The sequence below is a fragment of the Bidens hawaiensis genome, unplaced genomic scaffold (genome assembly GCF_021521415.1).
Source record: "Bidens hawaiensis isolate Kalapana, Puna unplaced genomic scaffold, B.hawaiensis_p1.1 tig00002306_1, whole genome shotgun sequence".
Classification (NCBI taxonomy): Eukaryota; Viridiplantae; Streptophyta; class Magnoliopsida; order Asterales; family Asteraceae; genus Bidens; species Bidens hawaiensis.
The window spans coordinates 917257-936503 of NW_027491123.1; the positions used below are offsets into that span (position 1 = coordinate 917257).

General features: G+C 34.0%; 3 protein-coding genes across 3 annotated transcripts; 1 reads left to right on the forward strand and 2 right to left on the reverse strand.

Moving 5' to 3' along the window:
* Positions 1–2411: 2411 nt before the first annotated feature.
* LOC143615669 (ras-related protein RABD2c-like) lies at positions 2412–5898 on the reverse strand. The gene is made up of 8 exons (XM_077088742.1): positions 5870–5898; positions 4624–4696; positions 4285–4332; positions 4131–4178; positions 3966–4037; positions 3456–3611; positions 3196–3299; positions 2412–2754 (listed from the first exon to the last, which is right to left on the reverse strand). The coding sequence occupies exons 1-8, from the start codon at positions 5881–5883 to the stop codon at positions 2661–2663; spliced, it is 609 nt and encodes a 202-aa protein (XP_076944857.1). The 5' UTR covers positions 5884–5898; the 3' UTR covers positions 2412–2660.
* A 4946-nt stretch (positions 5899–10844) lies between these two features.
* LOC143615678 (RNA polymerase sigma factor sigA-like) lies at positions 10845–14731 on the reverse strand. Its single transcript, XM_077088751.1, has 9 exons — positions 14025–14731; positions 13747–13945; positions 13567–13659; positions 13354–13482; positions 13199–13252; positions 13039–13116; positions 12584–12646; positions 12243–12355; positions 10845–11122 (listed from the first exon to the last, which is right to left on the reverse strand). Exons 1-9 carry the CDS (start codon positions 14693–14695, stop codon positions 11014–11016), a joined length of 1509 nt encoding a protein of 502 aa, XP_076944866.1. The 5' UTR covers positions 14696–14731; the 3' UTR covers positions 10845–11013.
* A 2294-nt stretch (positions 14732–17025) lies between these two features.
* On the forward strand, positions 17026–18576 carry LOC143615689 (peptide methionine sulfoxide reductase-like). The gene is made up of 2 exons (XM_077088758.1): positions 17026–17361; positions 18157–18576. Exons 1-2 carry the CDS (start codon positions 17026–17028, stop codon positions 18406–18408), a joined length of 588 nt encoding a protein of 195 aa, XP_076944873.1. The 3' UTR covers positions 18409–18576.
* Positions 18577–19247: the final 671 nt, after the last annotated feature.

A 19247-nucleotide genomic window follows, 5' to 3' on the forward strand; every position in this document is an offset into this window, starting at 1 on the left:
ATGTTTTTATTTTTAAAATAAATTAAACATGAAGGTTTGGTATGCAATTTAAAATTAATAATGTATAAATAATTAAATATATCAAAAACTTATTAAAAAGTCATAAATATAAATTATTATATGAAATAACTGAATTTACGTATTACATATAATATTTTTTACTTTATTATATTTTCTACCGAGTGTAACATGAGCTCTATCCTAGTATGATAGTATGGCAACTATATGATCATATGAGTTTTTTTTAACAACCAGCAATTTTGAAGACCGTATGAACTTTGAGTATAATTTTTTTGAGAAATTATAACTTTTTTTGGGTACAACATTTTTGAGAAATTATAATTTTGAAGATGTGTTAACTGCCCATTTACTATTCAGAACTTCGGGTATAACTTTTTTGAGAAAATATAACTTTAAAAAAAGGCTTAAATTTTTATAATGCATAACTAGTTGCTTGCCATGTTCGTTCGCACGAGACCCGTATATGTAGAGGAAAAAATGTCGCATAAACCCAAGTTGCTAGATTAATACCATACCACTTAATAATAAATGAATTTAGACATATTAATAGCTACATTAATATTTGGCCATAGAAAGTATGTTAGAAAATGAAGTTGGGCAAACTTGTCCATCGGGTGAATTCAATAAGTTAATACACAACATTATAAATCTAAACATATCCGGCTCAATCAATTCTATTTTTTTTTTCATATGCTCGTTTGGGGGTCATACTGACTTCTGGTCAAACTTTGTATCGGTGCGCACTCAGCAGACCCGGCTTCGAGAATTTAAATGCCTCGGCTGAGCCGAAATAAAAAGGCCCGTATGCCCTATAAGAAATAACAAAATATATAAGCTATTTTTTTAATAACGGTTAATATAATGAATAAAAAAATTAGGCTCAATATATTTAAGATGATTAAGATTCATACATATTTTATAATTTTGTTTTCAAATATATATAATAAATTTGGCCCCTGAAAATTAAGGGCCTTTGCTAAACGTCTGGCTCGCACAACCCTAGGGTCGGCCAAGTTGTTTGCCATGTTACCAGAACTCCAAATTTTCACAATATACCTTATCCTTTTCATAATATACCTTATCCTTTTCACGGTATAACCGGTTCAATAGGCCAGTATGTACTGGTTTTTAAAACTTTGCTCTTTGGTCACCGGAAAATTTTCCGACTTATCTTTTTCATTATTTTTCTCTTAGTTTCTACTACTTTGTCAACAATAGATTGAAAGGTCAAACTACCAAAACGATGTCAACTCTCCGATGGTTCCAACGTGCCCCCGAAAAAGCCGCGCCCCCGCCGGGTGTCCGGCTTGCACCACCCTAGAGCCGGCCATGACACTCAATGTACTTTTGTCACGTGGGGTTCCATACGATCGTATAACTCTTATACGATCGTATTTAAGGTGTGTGAGTTTTGGGAGATGGTGTACAAATATCATAACCCATTTTAAAAACTAAAATAAAGGGTGTTAATCAAGTTAATAAACCCGTCAAATCTATCAACTAGCTAATCCATCCGACGCCACTTTTTATTTATACGTCCGTTTACATACCGACAAATATCTACAGCACACCAAATTTTATTTGTGGGAGATATAGTAAGACCCTTTATTTTATTATTATTTCGTTAACGATCAATAAATAGAGGATTGTGCCGATACTCCGTACGGGGTGACCTAACGCAAAGCCCAGTAGTCACCAGCAACTAGCCGAACCCATTGGTGGTAAACCCAAACGCCCTCAAGATTTGCCGGGTTTTCAGAGTGCGCATGCAAATGATTCCTTGAAAGAGTATGTAGAAAGACATATAATTGGCGTTATATGTTTGTATAACCTTTTTTTTAACCTTGTCTTAGGCGTAGATGTTTTTTTAGCGGCAACCTCATATATACACTTACAAAAATTGAAAATATCATATATATACTCAAGTAAAACTCAAATTATCATATATGTCCTTTTAAAGTTCTTAATATATCACATATACATAATTCATTAAAAACAATTTAATAAATGACCATATTACCCTGGTTCGATTAGTTTCAATATATGGTTTACCACGTAGATCATTCAATGCGATAAACCTTCGAAGGATTTGCATTTTTGAAGTGACAAGTGACAATATAATTGTTACAAAAGTGTTAGGATCCAGAAACCAAAACTGAGTCTTTAGGCATGCATTCAGCTACTATTTCTGTTTTGTTGTTTTTGAATGAAGTTTTATGGACTTGAACACAACTTTTAACCCTTATTTCCTTTTTTTTTGGTTGCTGTTTTTGACTAATAACCCTAGTTTATGTTCCAATTATTGCCCAAACACCACGTTCGTTGTGTGTATTTGAGTTCTGGGTCATGTTTGCATAAAATGTTCTGATTTCTAAATACATTATGAACTGAAAAGGACTACCCAATTGGTATATTATTTGAAACACTGTCATAAGTCTGCCATAATGCCCCCTTATCTAAACAACATTTAAACAAAAAATGACTTTTGGTTGGTAAGAGATTGGCACTGCATGCAGATTAACACTAGCAGTAAACAATCCTTACAACACAAATAATAATGATTATAATTCAAACAACAATGCAAAAAATCAATAAAATGTTGGCGATGAACTATATGATTGAACGGTATGAAGAATAACCTAAGATGAGCAGCAACCACTCTTTTGGCTGATTGGTTGCCCTTTGATCTGCACAGTAGGTGGCCTCTTGTTTGATGAAGGCTGACTCGCCATCCTGCATTGATACATAGTCAAACCAACTTTTCAAACTTAATCATTGTTAAATGTGGCAAGATGGGTCGAGTAGCGAATTCGCTACACGGGTCAGTCAAGTTGAGTTGACTGCCATACATGAGAGCCCATTATTAGAAAGGTCACAGGACCCACCAATATCATGCTAACCAATAGGACCAGATCTCTACTAGAGGTGCGGGTGTGCATGAAACCGAAAAAAACATCCTTAACCAAAATAAGCTAACCCAAACGAAAACTAAATTTTCGGTTCAATTTCACTTTGCATGTAATTAAAACAGACCAAACCAAATCGAATTTATGGATTCTCATTTTTTAATTTGAATGCTAAGTAGTTTATAAGGATTTAATAAATAGTGTAACCCAAATAGTTTAGCCTAAATGTATAATAATCAATTAATCATTAATTAGCATATATATTTACCTGTTCTTAATATCAGCACACATAGCCATAAAAGCTTGCTCAACGTTAGTGGCGTCTTTAGCACTAGTTTCCATAAACGGAATGCCAATATCATCAGCAAATTCCTAATCATCAAAAAATATCACCAACTTTAACTTGTCATTAGAATAATCTAAACGAGTTGACCCGTAATCGAACTGTCTCCACTCTCCAATGTATTTATAAATATTTAATGTGACAAGCTGTATGCATTAGAATTAGAAAGAAATATAAATCTGTACCTTTGCGGTATCATATGATACAGCCCTGCTCTCGGTAAGATCACATTTGTTACCAACAAGAAGCTTATTTACATTTTCACTTGCATAACGGTCAATTTCACTCAACCATTGCTTAACATTGTTGAAACTTTCCAGATCAGTAACATCATAAACTATCTGCAGAATTCCCAATTACATAGACATCAAAACAGGTAGAAGCAAGATTAAATTCATCAAAGGCTAAAAGGGGGCATTTGAATAATAATCAGAATCAAATAATAACAAGGTAACAAAGCAGGCTATAAAAATAGTGTTTATACGTGATTATCTTGTTTGAAATTGTAATAATAAGATGTTTGAAAAGTTTTGATTATTTAGAAAATTTAAAGAGAAATGACAAAAAAAATAAAAAATAGCATTGCTACGAAAAACAAGTGTATGAGAAAGTTCATTCAAATACTAACAGCTGATTACTGCAACTGTAGATCATTTTTTTTAAACACAAGTTCAAACACTTTGGAAGAAACATACTATAATGCCGTGCGCCCCACGATAGTAGCTACTAGTAATTGTCCTGAACCTTTCTTGTCCAGCAGTATCCCACTGCATATTTAAAAAACCAATGGTGAAAAAAGATAACATGACTTTCTTTATCAAATAAGTAGAACATAAAGTTTTTTAAAAGAGACCCCTCACAATTTGTAGCTTAATGGTCTTTCCATCTTGATCCACGGTGCGAATTTTCTGATAACAACAAAAATAAAACCTTGAATACATAAAGATAACCGTAACAAAATGCTATATTTTAAGACGATATGACATTTCTAGGTGCAAAAGAATAGATTCTTACAAAGTCCACACCAATTGTGCTGATATAACTGTCAAGATATGAGTCATCCTGTACAAAAGAGATGAAGATTAAGAAATAAGAACACTTAATATCAAGCAGCATATATTACCATATAAAAATTAAGCATCCAGCTTTATAACAATAAATTTCATCAATTTCTTTTACTGATTTTTGTTTTCCCAACAAAAATTCTGAAAAGTAAAATGATATAAACTAGAAATATCATAACATAACAAGCAAAGCACGAGAAAGACATCAATATGCTACATTCAAGTAAGCAAGTGAGTTGTCAAAGAAGCATTTATATAAATAGTAAGACATGAAATCATAATTTCTTACAGCAAATCTAAGCAGAAGACAAGATTTCCCAACTCCTGAATCTCCAATCAGCAAAAGCTTGAACAAGTAATCACTGTATAAAACACATATAGCAAGTATTCCTTGTCAGATATAATAAGCATATATTTTAGACATTCATTGTGCAACTAATTCAAAATGTCAGAAATAATCAATGTGATAAAGACTTAAGTGAAAACAACCGTCATTCTTAAATCAACACTAAATGCTACATAGAAAATCTTTCAACTTGATCACACAACTGGATTTTGCTTCTATAGCAACTACTCAGCTACATTGTGAAAACCATACCACCACAATATCGTTCTTGAGGGCACAAATTGTTCCAAATTACAGTTTCCTTTGACTCGTGTCAATATTGGTACTTATTTAGGCATGCACGTTTTGCTATAGAACTTATGCAACTGAAATATATATAGAAGCATTAAAGTACTCCTACTGCTATTAAACATCAAAATCCAAAAAAATAAAAATAAAAAAAATTAACAAATCATTTACCATTAATCCAATCATGCATACCGTAAAAAATCACCTCCTTTCCTTACATGCCTTAATAATGATTTCAAGTTCAGATCAGCGTTCACACACGATGCAGATCATCCACGCATTAAGTTCTAAATTCTACACGCTTATCAACAAATTGGACGATAATTTGATCACACAACTGGATTTTGCTTCTACAGCAGCCACTGAGCTACATTACGAAAACTATACCACCATAATCACATTCGTGAGGCCACAAACAATCAGCTTGTTCCTAGTTACGGTTTCCCATGACTCGTGCCAATGCAAGTACTTATCTAGGCATGGCTATTTTGTTATAGAACTTATGCAACAAATAGATAGATATATATAGAGACATTGATGGACTCATGCTACAAGTCACATTATTATTATTATTATAATCAAATAATCAATAGCTTCATAATTCACCGCTAATCCAATCATACATACATACAATAAAACGCCTAAATCATGATTAAAACGATAAATTCTGCACGTTTATCATGTTTAGATAACAAATTGAACGATGATTTGATAATAAAACGAGAGATCTAATTGGATCGTTCAAATCCATGACAATTACAAACTAATTCCTACGAAATTGGCTACCGGTTGATGCATAATCAGGAAGCGAAGCAGATCTGAATAGCAATTACAGGAAGAACAAATTCGAATAGAGTAATTATTATATGTTGACAGGATTAGAGATGGATGAAGGACTTACTACTCAGGATTCATGATGAATAATAATAACAAATTGGAATTGTAGAAGGAGATATTATTATTGTTATTTTCCGACGGCCGGTGGGTGGGTAATGTGACCGTGAAATTGGATCTCCGCTAATTAATTGGTTGGTTTTTATAGAATAAAAATACAATACAATTAAAATAAATTGAGATGGCTGGCGGGGATGATCCGAACACAGAGGGAAAGAACCCACACACTCAATAGCAATCACAATAACGCCTTTTTTATAATTATTTTTTTATGTAAGGGTATTAATGTCATTTCACATGCATTTAACGGAAAAGCTTAACCTCCATCGATGTGAGGGATCAAACGTGTTAAGGTTATGTAAAGTTTGGATAAGCTAACTAGTTTCTTAATCTTAAAATTAGAGAAAATGGAGATCTTAACAGGCCACAAGGTGGTGAATGTCTGGTGGTGGCGATGACGACGGTGGAGGTTAGGTGGTCGCGTTGGTGGTGGTAGCAGCGGCGATTGTCAAGCAGTGGTTGTCTGATGGTCGTGTTGATTGTCGAGAGAGTAGGGTGAATGACCGAATGATGAATGAAATGAAAAAAAATAAGTGGTTTGGGAAGAGATGATTTTGATGGAATAAGATTTCTTACATAATCGTTGATTAAATTTTGTTGATCAACCAAATATCTATTTTTTCACCCCTCACACTGATTCATTTAATCCCTTGCATACTGAACGCTACCTTGGTTTTATTTTTTACTGTGTGATTCTTAAACCGATAATTTTGGATTAAAATGATAACATAATAAACACATAACTTATGGTTCATCTTTTGTGTCAATTCCACACTTTTTAAGATATATGTGGGGGGGGGGGGGGGGTTTAACCGATTAAACTAGCATGTTTGGGATTGAGTTATTGGTTTTTTCAAAAAGCCATTTTTCAAAAAGCCGTTTTGAAAAGCCAGAATTTGGGGCTTTTAGAAAACTGTTTTCTAACCTTTCAAAAAGCTAAAATAAGAAAGATTTTTGTGATTGCCAAACACATTTTAATTTACTGACTTTTTGAAAATTCCAATAAGCTACTAAGCATTTTTGAAACTCAATCTCAAACATGCTCTAAAACTGGTTAAAACAAAATCCACGTTTTAAACCAAAACCAAACTGGATTATGATTTTTTTCTTTCTTCACAAATCTGAATTCGGTTGAAACCAAGATTGTCACTTAGTTAAATCAAATTACAAATTTAGTTCAACCCAATCTACATTGCTATTCAGTTCTTTCGATCAAATTTAAAAAAACAAATCGAATTCAAACTACTTAAATTTGTCTATTTATTCTGTTTTGATGTACCTGAATTTGGTTTAGTTTACGATCTTGACCGAAAATATCTTACTCTTCTAATAAAGTAAAATAAACGTGCGTGAGAAAGCTTCTTGATATCAAAATCCCGCTCAAAAAAATCTCGGTGCAAAGTCTGGATTTGGATCTAAAACCGGTTAAATCGGATCCTATTTAAAGTACAGTCTTAATATGATTTATCTAGGTTTATTGCCGTCATTATCTGCTCTTCCTCTCTGCCCACGGTTCGATGATTTTTACCAGGTAAGTTTATCTCTGAATCAATTCTATTTTATTTGTTCGATTCCATTACATTATTTTCATTGTTAAGCCTAATAATCGATTTTATAAGTTTATCATAATGCTTTTGTTTATCTTAATCGATTAGATTATTAACCCTAAATCATCTCTCGCTAATTGTATATCTCATATATTAAGTTTGATTGCTTCATCAGTTGATATTTTACTGTTTATTCAAATGGTAATTAAATTGGACAATTACTCCAATTAAATTTTTTTTAATCAATTTCTTAGTGTTTAGGCTCATGATTAGCACATGCCTTTTAAATATGTTTTTAGCTTATATGCTTGACCACAAAATAACGCGTACATAATCTGCAATCGTACGGGTGTTAGGGATTACATATCTCCTTTTTTGTTTGATATTAAATAAAAATTGGTGTTTGCTTGTTTGAGATTGCTTTTCGACCATGATTACCGATTGTTACTTGTAAGGTAAGCAATTTGAATTTGCTTACTATATGAACTCAATTGCATAAAAAATAAGTTAGTCTAATATTTACTATTTAGTAATGCTACGTTTGATTTGTTGTATGAACACGACTCCATTTGGAATAAAAACACGCAGATTTATTCATATAATGAAGCAGTATCTTTTTTGTTCCCTTATAGTTTAAACTGCTCTGTTTGAGCCACCATTTATGTCCGGGCCGAAAATAATCAGGTTTTGGTTTAGTTATTCTAACCCGTTTGATGAATCTGATCACGTTTGGGTTAGCCCGTTTAATAAATGGGCCATGTCTATTTTACAAGAAATCATCAAGTAAACTCTGTTGCCTGCAAGAGGTGGTTGGAAGGAAGATGCACCAGAAATCAAAGTAGAACTTGAATTAGGTACGCGTTATTTATAAACTTTTGAACAACTACATTATGAATTGTAAATTGTAATGTTCATTATTTTTAGAACTAATTACACGATTTGTTGCTGTAAAGCATACAACTTAATGCATATATATCAAGAAATTATTTGTTTTAAGCGTAGTCAAAATACTGGAAAGAAATAATATATAGCTATGCTCGAGCTTTACGTTTGGTGCTTGGAAATGTGATAGACATGAAAGCCAGATATGAAAGGTATATTCGCATTTTTCATTTCGCATTTAGAAACTTCTGTATAATTAACTCTCCATAACACCAATCTTTCATATTTTTGTTTTGGCAGATTTGTAGTAACTGTCATTGCCAATAAACTGGATTGTTGGGTAATGAATATTGTTCCTGTTAGTAGTCCAAACACCTTTCCTTTCATCTATGATTGTGGACCTCCAGAAGTTATGCATGATTGGTAAATAATAATGTAATTATCTAATACATTTGTTTTGTTAAATTTTTTAATAAAAGTAGGTGTGAGCCATTTGATACATACTGAAGAGCCTATTACCTATGATCTCTTTCATGTTGCTTCTTTTATATTGAACAAAAAAATAAGTTTTATTAGACGATATTATTTAACTTTGGATAGTCATATGGTAATTATGTAAATATCAATTCAGTATATTCTCATATGCAACATTTAAGATGTATAGAATATTGAGACTCGGGAAACGTGTTTACATTCGTTACTTGATTTACATGACAAGGGAACTTGAGGAAATTGGGAGAGCAATTTGGTAGAGTGTAGCAATGTGCGATGCCGCTGAGGGTACACACACAAGTTATAGAATTTTGGTGTGGGGTAAAACCTACCATAGTCAAAGTTTGATGTATATTTGCTTTTTTGTTTTATTTTGTTGAAGAGCAAATTGCTTCATGATTTTGTATTTTCCAGACGAAATTATATATAATATGGGTTCAAAGTTATATTTTGTGCTACCTTTACGTTTTCTTTTGAACTTATGTACTTAATTGTTACATTTTTTGTATATTTATTATTTGAATTTTCCCGTGTATACGCGGGTTCTAACGCTAGTAAAATAATAAATAAAAACAAATATAGTAAAAATCCAAATATTCGTTATTAAAAAAATTATTAAGTAAATTGAAAAGTTCTTTCTATCAAAAAAAAAAATCAATAAGTTTAAGCTCAATCGACATTAAAGAAAGAATGAAAATTGCAGGTCTTATGTTCGAATCTAATCCCAGCCAAGTTATACCGTCATGGGTCTTTAAGTGACAGGTTTTCCTGAAACAGAAGATGATCGGCTTGGGCTACCCAGCATTGTTTGTGATTACAGGCATATGAGATTGTCTTTTATGAGTGGATTACTAGGTAACCATGTTTTATTAATTAATATTTTAAAAAAAGAACTTCGTCCTTCTTAATCGGGCTGTTCAAAAAGCTCGAGGCTCGAAACTCGAGCTCGTGGCTCGCTTGATAAAAGCTTGAATAAAACTAGCTAAAAAAACATAATTTGAAATAGTCTGAGCTGATTTGGCTCATTTTTGTAACCAAGCCAAAATCGACTTAGGCTCGACTCGAGTCATGGCTCGGCTCGTTGGCTTGATCTTAAGCTCGTTTCAAAATCAAGCTAGAGCCTAGCTAAGTTGTCTCGTTTAATTTCAAGCCCAAGCTCGAAACCACCCTGGCTCGACTCGGGCTCGACTCGTGAACAACCCTACAGTCTAACAGCGTTTCGAACCGTCCTGCATGTCACCTCCCCCCACTCAATTATGCAACATCTCTTCTCTTTCTTTATATTCACATGCTTACTAACCTATTTTGAACTCACAAATGTAATTATATATATCAATATCAAGAGTCTGAAAGCAGCAAATTTCTTCAATAACCTCATAAATTCAGGTGAAGCTTCCAGTTAAGTTTCAAGTTATATAGCAACAATATTAAAAATATTTATTTTCGTTTTTCATAATTGTTATTTTTATAACTCAGATAATCATACATTTTTTTAAACTAAATGTAACATAGTTATTTGACGCTTATCATGATTTTACTAAACGTAACACCGTCTAAATATAGAAAAGTTAGTTCAAGACCTTTATCATGTTTTTTTTCCCTATAAAGTTTGTAATAAAGTTTAAAAACTCTCTTGGACCGAATCTTTAATATAAGATAGACAAATTTGCGTTGCCACTGTTAAGATTGATATCAATCGGTCACGTTTAACCCCGTCCGGGCAGGATGTGACATGTTGGTACCAAAGCCAACGGTTTTAGCATATTAGGTAAAATACCTAAGAGGCTAAGACAAAGTTTTAAAGATTTTTATGCTGTGGTGAAGATTCATCATCAAGACTAGCTTACATATATATTTCAAGTTTAAACCTTAACTAGTTACTTAGTAAAAAGTTGTTAGTATCTAACTGTGTATACATTTCTTGTTATTGAATCTTAAAAGAAGCTAAATATTGCTTAAATATACATATGCTTAAATGCAGACTTAAAAAACGACAGTGTTGTTTAATTAGAAAAATATCATTATCTTCAGATGGTATAAATGTTTCCTGCACAATACATCAAGTCTTATTTTAAAGCTATTACACCTTTACATACAATGGATATATGTATCAATATGTATCTATCGTATGTATATACAGGCGATTTGCCTAGTCCGACATAGCAAATGATTAATGCTCCACTAACATAGCATCAAGATTTGTCCTTCGGGCCGCGTGTTTTAGCTTCTCGAGTGCAACAAGCCCGACTTGCCTAACCCGTTCTCTCGACAACCCCATCCTGCAAGCCGCTAAAAATCGTTAATTTACAATTTTTTTGTTCTTGTAGTTCAGTAGATCTACAATTTTAATCAGTCTGGGTTAAGTAGTTGAACCTGAACATGAGCCATATTTACAATCTAACCCGGACGCACTTATGTTCGTGTAAGGTGTAACTAGAATTTATTTATCTACACTAGTTGAACAGGTTGACTACAGCGTGTGGTAAGTTGTAAATGAGTTACAACTTATAAGTGGGTTGTCAGGTTGTAATAAATGGGTTAAAAGTGCAAGGAGTTGTCAAATTGACACATTTAATTATACAGGCTAATGGGTCGACCTATTAACGAAACAGTTTTTACAGGTAAGCATGAACACAACATGTTTATTAAACGGGTTAGATTAGGGCTGTTCACGAGTCGAGACCGAGTCGAGCCAGGGTGGTTTCGAGCTCGGGCTCAAAATTAAACGAGGCAACTTAGCTAGGCTCTAGTTTGATTTTAAAGTTAACCGAGCTTAAGATCGAGCCAACGAGCCGAGCCATGACTCGAGCCGAGACTAGGTCGATTTTGGCTCGGTTACAAAAATGATCCAAATCAGCTCACGATAAATCAACTTTTTATAGCTAGTTTTATTCGAGCTTTTATTGAGCGAGCCACGAGCCCGAGCTTCGAGCCTCGAGCTTTTGAGCAGCCCAAGGTTAGATATGACAACCAAAAACTTGATGATTCATGTGTCGGCTGGGTTGGGCCATACCAGTAGTTTTAATCGTTACACGTAAAAGTACATGTGACAATTTCTCTCGATTACTTGTAGAGAGGTCGACTAAGGTTGATTTTACAAGTCAAACGGGTGAAACTATAAGTTTGATAAAAACACAATTGAGTCGAACAAAATATTTAGATAATTATTGTAAGAAATTTGTATTTGTAGACATAGATAAGGCAACTCATCCTCATGCTGACCGTTGTAATAAGATGTGACCCATTCATCCTGTAGCCGTTTTTGACTTGTAGATTATTATTGTAATTTTTTTTGTATTTGTAGCCACTTGAAGTCAAAAAGGAAATAGGCTATCTAAATTGTCCTAAATCACAGTTATAAATCAATCTGAATTATAATAAATAAAATAGAGTTGGTACCTTCGACTAATATCTTCCCACGTAAGGAATTCATTGTTGAGACCATAGTACAAACGGATGATCTCTCTTTCTCGTTCCCTTAAAGTTGTGGTCATCAACTTGTTCACTTCATCCTGCAAAAATTATGGGTACATGTAGATAAAGAACATAAGGGCAATCTGGTTATTTCAGTTCACTGATAGAGTAAGAGTGCAGGACACTGTGCCAAGTGTTTTCTCACAAATTCGCATATAAAGTTGAAGATTTAGAGTTCTAAATTCATCCAACAAAAGTACACTACATCATCAATAAAGAACAAAAAAGAAATCAATAAGATAAATGTTGTAAAACATGTGAAATACCTTGAGTGCGTCATGATCTACTCCACGCCAAGGATTGTTCTCAGGGTGATCATCCGCCATGTACTGCAACAATACCAGAAGGCTTAACATTAATTAAGTAGTTATAACTGCCAGGTAGCTGTTCGGTCTAATGATACCCAAGGTGACAATTCAAACCGTTGACTTACAAATGAGCTCGTCAACGAGCTAAAATAAAGAAATAGAAAGCCAATAAGAAAACGCGTCAAATGGGTTGAAAGTCGCCTAAATGGTGTTACGTTTTTAAAACTCTTACTTTTACTAAAACTGTTTTATTTTCCAAATGATATAGTTTTGTAATCATATTTGACGCACTAAAAATATTTGACCTGTTATCCGACCCGTCGTCCAATTTACCACCACAAAACGTTAATAATCGAGTCTATACAGAATTACAGATGCGTCATGTGAGTTTATTTGTATGAATCTAGACTTACGCTGTGAAAGGTATCACTTGGAAGACCATTTAAAGAAGGGAATGCTGGCCTATCAAGTGAGAACACTTTGCATTTTGCCTACAAGAAAGGGTCAGAAATTAATATCAGTAAACGAACAAACTCAATGCAAAAAAAATAAACTTACAAATACTTCAAGTACCTCAGTGGCATTCAATACTTTTTTCGTTGACATGTTCAGGCTTTCTGCAATTTTCTACATCACCAGAAAGTAATAACTCATTAGCTCAAGTTCAAAAACCAAGGTAAATGTAACAACAAGCAATTTATTTTAAATAACCGTCACGGTTAACTTACTTCGATTGAGGGAGTTATTCCTTTTTTCTCGAGTTTAGCTTTCGCATGTCGTATTGCACTCAATCTTTCATGCATGTGGATAGGTAACCTTAGGGTTCTAGAATTTTCAATCATTGCTTTTGAAACACCCTGAAGTTAAATAAGGATTTTTATTATTCTATTGTAACTTCATGAATGAAGTAACTATATGAAAAATGAATTTATTAGTTCCACCTGTCTTATCCACCAATAAACATATGTAGAAATCTTGAACCCTCTTGATGAATCATATTTCTCTATCCCACGCAGTAGTCCAATTAGACCTCCCTACAGAAAAAAACATGAATTGTAGCTGAACTGACAAGTAATATCACTATTTTACCATCTAAAAAATTTAATGAAGATAATAGTCACCTGAATGAGGTCGCCAATTTCAGCACCCATGTGGGCATACTTTTGTGCAACCGACATTACTAGACGAACATTGCTCATTGCCAGCTTCTCTCTTGCCAATTTGCACTCAATCTGTTTCATTTGCAATTCGGCTCGCGAAATATTCAGTGATGCAGCAAGTTGCACCTCTGATGGTTCATGTCCCAGTCTTTCCTTCAATCTGAATTTCATCAAATCAATCATCAAAACCATAGGATAAACTTCATATTATGCAAAAATGATGTTTAAGTGCAAGTTACCTTGATTTCCTCTCTTCTAACCGTAGACCAATTTTAATCTTTTTTGATAAAACCACCACCTCAGAATGAGTGAGCAATGTATCACTTGCAATACCCTTAACATAACCACTTGCACGGTTTTGAAGCAATTCCGGACTGATTACAAATTTCAACTGTTTCTTTGCACCAACTTCATTAGAAGAAAATTTTCTATTTAGTGTGTTTTTCTGAGCATCTATTCTACGCCTACGTGCCGACTTCCCAGAACCATTCACATAAACCTTTTTGTTGCTTTTCTCTGCAGGGTCAACTTTAGTCAACCCCGTCTCGGTTGATAGATTCCATTGCTGTTCTAACAAAGACTTTTGAAATGAAAGCAGGGCTTCAACTGAAAACTCTTGATCAGACTCTTCATGTACTAAATGTTCAAACCCTTGAACCCAATCAGAAGCAGTATTAACGTGCTCTTTTAGAGCCCTGATGTAACGGGTGTCTTGATTATGTTGTTTAGGTTTAAAACCGTGACCGTAGTTGGTTGACTTTTTTGCAGTGATCGCGCTCTTAGTTGGGACAGATACAAACCCAAGCTCACAACTGTTTGGAAGCTTTTCATTGACATCAGAGTAGTAAGAGGATGAAGTTAGTAGTCTTTCACCTGCTCTTAGTCCAATTACTGCATTTGTAGCCATCATCTAGCTTTGTTTGCTTGCAAGAAATAGCATTATTTGACCATAACACTTTATTCTAAGATTATTAAATAATAATAATAATAATATTGTTGGAATATCGCTTCTAGTTTCTTGCAGATCACTAACCAAAAGTTCCTGGCAAAGAAAGGTAGAAAATTATAATCAAGGGTTACATAATCATTGAACAGGTCGCCTTACCGGTCCACTGGTAACTTATAACGAGATAAGGAACTACTTAATTTTTGGTGTTAATTTGCAGTATTAACCAAATATGAAGATTGGAATAAACAGAACATGACGACTGAAATATTAAACGTGATTTTAAAAGGAAAAAAGTTATAAAAAAATGAAATTCAGTCCAACCACTTGGTCTGGTTTGCAGGTTCAACCGACCCAACCACTAACCGGCGGGTTCAAATGGAATCAACTATAACTAAAATGACTACGTAAATGGAAAATTTTCGTGTTATTCATCAATGCAGGCACACATGTAATAATTTTCCCCTATGAAATCCAAACTTACAAAATTTAAATGGAAAACAACGGAAGTAGTACCCAAAATCTTCATAAAGAGTTATAACTTGTGATGCTTATAGAAATTTTGAAGGTATGTTTCGGAAATTCGAATTCAAAGCCAAATATGTTCAAAGTTTGACCCGCATAAGCTCCTAGTCTATTATTAATCTCCCAAACAATAACTTACAGTTATGTTTAAACTTTGAATGCTTAAATCTAGGTCAAATTTTGAGCTATAAACTTATACATCCTCCAAATCTTACAACGCAATTTCTGTCCATACAATCAGACAGTAGTCATACCTAAACTGCAAGTATTGGTAATTTAAGTAAAATCGTGTGTGTGTTCAGAGTATTATATGCAATCTAGATGACCGCAATAACACCACAAAACCTAAATCACAAGGTAATCAACGATTGTAGAACAACAATAAAATTGTTGTCGATCGGACATCGATTAACTGTACTGTAAGTTACGATCAGACTGCAGTGAGGAGATACAGTAACGAATCAATCGATGAGAATTGAAATGTTATAATTTTACCTTAATAATTTGCAAAGATCAGGAAATGAGTTGCGATTTACGGAGGGAATATCGAAGTGAGTGAACCTGAATAAAGCACGCTCTATGACTTTCGACTTCTTGTTTCTTTCTCCTTCCTTTTAAATCACACCACCATTTTTTAATTTCTTTAATTTTAAGAAAAAAATATATTTTATTAGTACTTGTTTCTTTCTATGACTCATTTCACAATTGGTAGCTCTATTTTGATTTTTTTTTATATCTAAAAAAAGGCTGATAACAAAGGGTATAGTGGGGAAATTACTCCGGGCTATATAAGCGAAAACGGCTTGTATTGTATACAGTCGAATGAGCTTTTTTAAGGCATGTTTGGTGTGGTATGGTGCAGGGTGAGGGATTTCTTCAGGTGACTTGTTAGAATCTTCACACGGCTTGTTGAGTTGTTGGTGAATATGGAAGACTAGAAACGAAGCTAAAGACTCCAGCAAACCGTTGTGCCTTGACAAAATGGTTAAAGACATAATATCATTGGATTATCTTTGGATAAAAAGTCGTTCTCTAACTTACTTTGAAAAGATTGGTGTAACTACGATATGTAATATCCTTTTATTTGTTGTTTCTAGCGGCTAGTTGTTTGAATGAAATTTCGTCTTTTCAAGAAATAACTAACACGAAAAGTTGGAAGTTTCAGTTTTTAAAAAGCTAATTAAAATAGTGAAACTAAAATGAAGAAAACAGAAATTAACTTTTAATGACTATGAAAGAAAAAGTATAAAAACTTTTTATAACTATATAACTTTACATGTCAGTTATTGTAAAATTAGTTAACGATTTCTAGTGATTTAGGTAAGACATTCAAAAACTTTATTGAAAATAAAACAATAACCCTTGAGTTCAAGAGCTCTAGGTTTGGCCAAAGGATTTTATCACCAAAATGGTGGGTTTTATTTTAAGAGTGAAATGAAAATGATCGAGATATATCAAAAAATAGATGATCCAGATTTAACTAGGATATTTTGTGTGTGGGTTTTCTTAAGGGTGAAATGACAATCTAGGGATTTTAACTAGTCCGTGATCCAAATAATCAAAAGGGTTTTTTATTTTCTTTAAAATTTTTCTAAAAGTGGAAAAAGAGTTTTTATATTTTTAAATTTTTTCTAAAAATGGAAAATTGAAGTTGTTGTACATTCGACTCGTCATTCGAGAAACTTCTATTTATACATAAAAACGCCCACCTCAGCACAACCACGACCACAATAACCACCGTCACCTTCACACCAACCACCCAATAACTCATGAGTTTGTTAAGCTGGCTAGGATTCAGTTCAAACCCCACCCCTGACCCCAGGGCTCAAGGTCCGGACGATGACCCGGGCCAGCAATTCGCCCAATTCGGAGCCGGTTGTTTCTGGGGCGTGGAGCTAGCCTTCCAGAGGGTTCCGGGTGTTACCAACACCCAAGTCGGGTATACCCAGGGGCTTACTCACAACCCCAATTACAGTGATGTTTGCTCGGGTACCACTAACCATTCGGAGGCTGTTCGGGTCCAGTATGACCCGAAAGAGTGTAGTTTTGACAGTTTGCTTGATTGTTTCTGGGAGAGGCATGATCCCACCACACTTAATCGTCAGGTCAGTACTTGTTCTGTGCGTTGTATAAATATTACTGACTGAAATTGAGAATAAATTGTAGATTAATTTTAGGGGTTTTTACTTCATGGCCAAATTTAAGCTAAATTGATATGGAATTGTGCCCTAATTGTATGGATTTTAAGTAGAAGTTGTAGGTAGACTTGTTAATATACATATATAATCGGCCTTTTTAATTTTCTAGAATTTGTGACTGTAAACAAACTGAACGTATATGAATGAAAACTATACATGTATGTGATGGGCTGTTCGTGAATGGTCGTTTGACCTTAATCAAGCACTTGAGCAAACGAACGAACGGGCACATTTATGTTTCTTTAAAATGAGCGAATTTGTGTTCGTGTTTGTTTGGTAATGTTTTAAGTAAACGTAAACGAACATAAGTTAAGATGAATACGCAAATGAATGAACGTAAATGAACGACAATAAATGAATGCTCATGAGACATGTGTTTATGTTGTTTCGTTTATTAAATAAGCATAAACGAACTTCTCACTGAACGATTCACTTAACCTACAGTTCATTTACAAGCCTATCTATGCATCGTCACACCCCTGTATCCTAGTACTAATTGGTTTGTGGATAGGGTCATTATGGTAATTTTTCACAAGTAGTGGAAAAGAGTGCTCCCTTTAGGACACTTTCTTGTTTTGAACTATTATGCAAATATAATTAGTAACGCGCGCTCAAACAATATTTACGGTTCTAAGTTTGTTTTAAATTTGGTGAATCTTCTTTTTTTGGGTATTCTAAAATATTGGTTGTCGATCATGGTAGGGGAATGATGTTGGAACACAATATAGATCCGGGATATACTTCTACACACCCGAGCAAGAGAAAGCAGCAATAGAGTCGAAGGAGAAACACAGCAAGAAACTGAACCGGAAAGTGGTCACAGAGATCTTGCCAGCTAAGAAGTTCTACAGGGCTGAAGAGTACCATCAGCAGTATCTTGCAAAGGGAGGCCGATTTGGGTCCAGACAATCTACTGAGAAAGGCTGCAAGGACCCTATTCGGTGCTATGGCTAATATACATGCACGCGTTAAGATGATATATATACTATTTGTGTGATATATACTATATAGTATGTGTAAGTATTAATTCATAGATCTTTTGTGTTACAATACCTTGGATGTTAAATGAACATCGTTATGATATTTCAAAATGATATAATGTTGTCTTGTGCTTAAACAAAAGATGGTAATGCTTGACAATGTTTATATCTAGTAGTTAAATACTCAGTTCGCAAAGAGTGAGCCTGCGTTCTAGTCTAGGCTTTTTTAGATGCCTGGGAAACATGGTGTAGAAACCATTAGTCATTGTTATTTTGCCCATGGATTGTGACGATCATACTCTTAGTTTCATTGCAGGGACAAACACAGATCGACTCAGTTAGATCACTTGATAAAAGATCGAACTTGCTTGCAGAAAATATAATTTAACTTTGTATGTGTCCACGAGGCATAGGTTAAATCACTAGTCATCCTGCGAATATGGAAGTCTGAAAATGCATGCTTTTAGACATCGTGACGTGTGTTAATTGGGTACCTGTTTAAGACACGATAAGACATGTAATCAAAAAGGTGCGGTATGTGTTTTTTTTTATTTTCTTAAATAATTGAAATTAGTAGGCTAGACTCCATCATTTTCCTTATGAAATTTAAAACTGTGTTATAATCATGCCATAAAAAGTAGTTAAACGAGTCATATTCATGTTTGATACTTTTGTTAAGCGTGTCGCTTCAAACCTGTTAAGACACGAATTGCCAGGTCACTAGACATGTTTTCAGACATCGTGGGGTGAGTTATATGGTAGGTCGATCAGCCAAATTACGGCAAGGCATGTTGTTGAAGGTTATGGAGTGAA

What these genes read in the sequence shown, in the direction of transcription:
- LOC143615678 (XM_077088751.1), bottom strand. Translation starts at nt 14,695, where the DNA reads ATGATGGCTACAAATGCAGTAATTGGACTAAGAGCAGGTGAAAGACTA. An exon ending in CAAGTGATACCTTTCACAGC is followed by an intron (nt 12,647 to 13,038) that starts GTAAGTCTAGAT and finishes GTATTGTTGCAG; the next exon opens with TACATGGCGGATGATCACCC. An exon ending in TGGGAAGATATTAGTCGAAG is followed by an intron (nt 11,123 to 12,242) that starts GTACCAACTCTA and finishes AGCGGCTTGCAG; the next exon opens with GATGGGGTTGTCGAGAGAAC.
- LOC143615689 (XM_077088758.1), top strand. Translation starts at nt 17,026, where the DNA reads ATGAGTTTGTTAAGCTGGCTAGGATTCAGTTCAAACCCCACCCCTGAC. An exon ending in CCACCACACTTAATCGTCAG is followed by an intron (nt 17,362 to 18,156) that starts GTCAGTACTTGT and finishes CGATCATGGTAG; the next exon opens with GGGAATGATGTTGGAACACA.
- LOC143615669 (XM_077088742.1), bottom strand. An exon ending in AGACCATTAAGCTACAAATT is followed by an intron (nt 4,038 to 4,130) that starts GTGAGGGGTCTC and finishes TTAAATATGCAG; the next exon opens with TGGGATACTGCTGGACAAGA. An exon ending in TATCATATGATACCGCAAAG is followed by an intron (nt 3,300 to 3,455) that starts GTACAGATTTAT and finishes TTTGATGATTAG; the next exon opens with GAATTTGCTGATGATATTGG.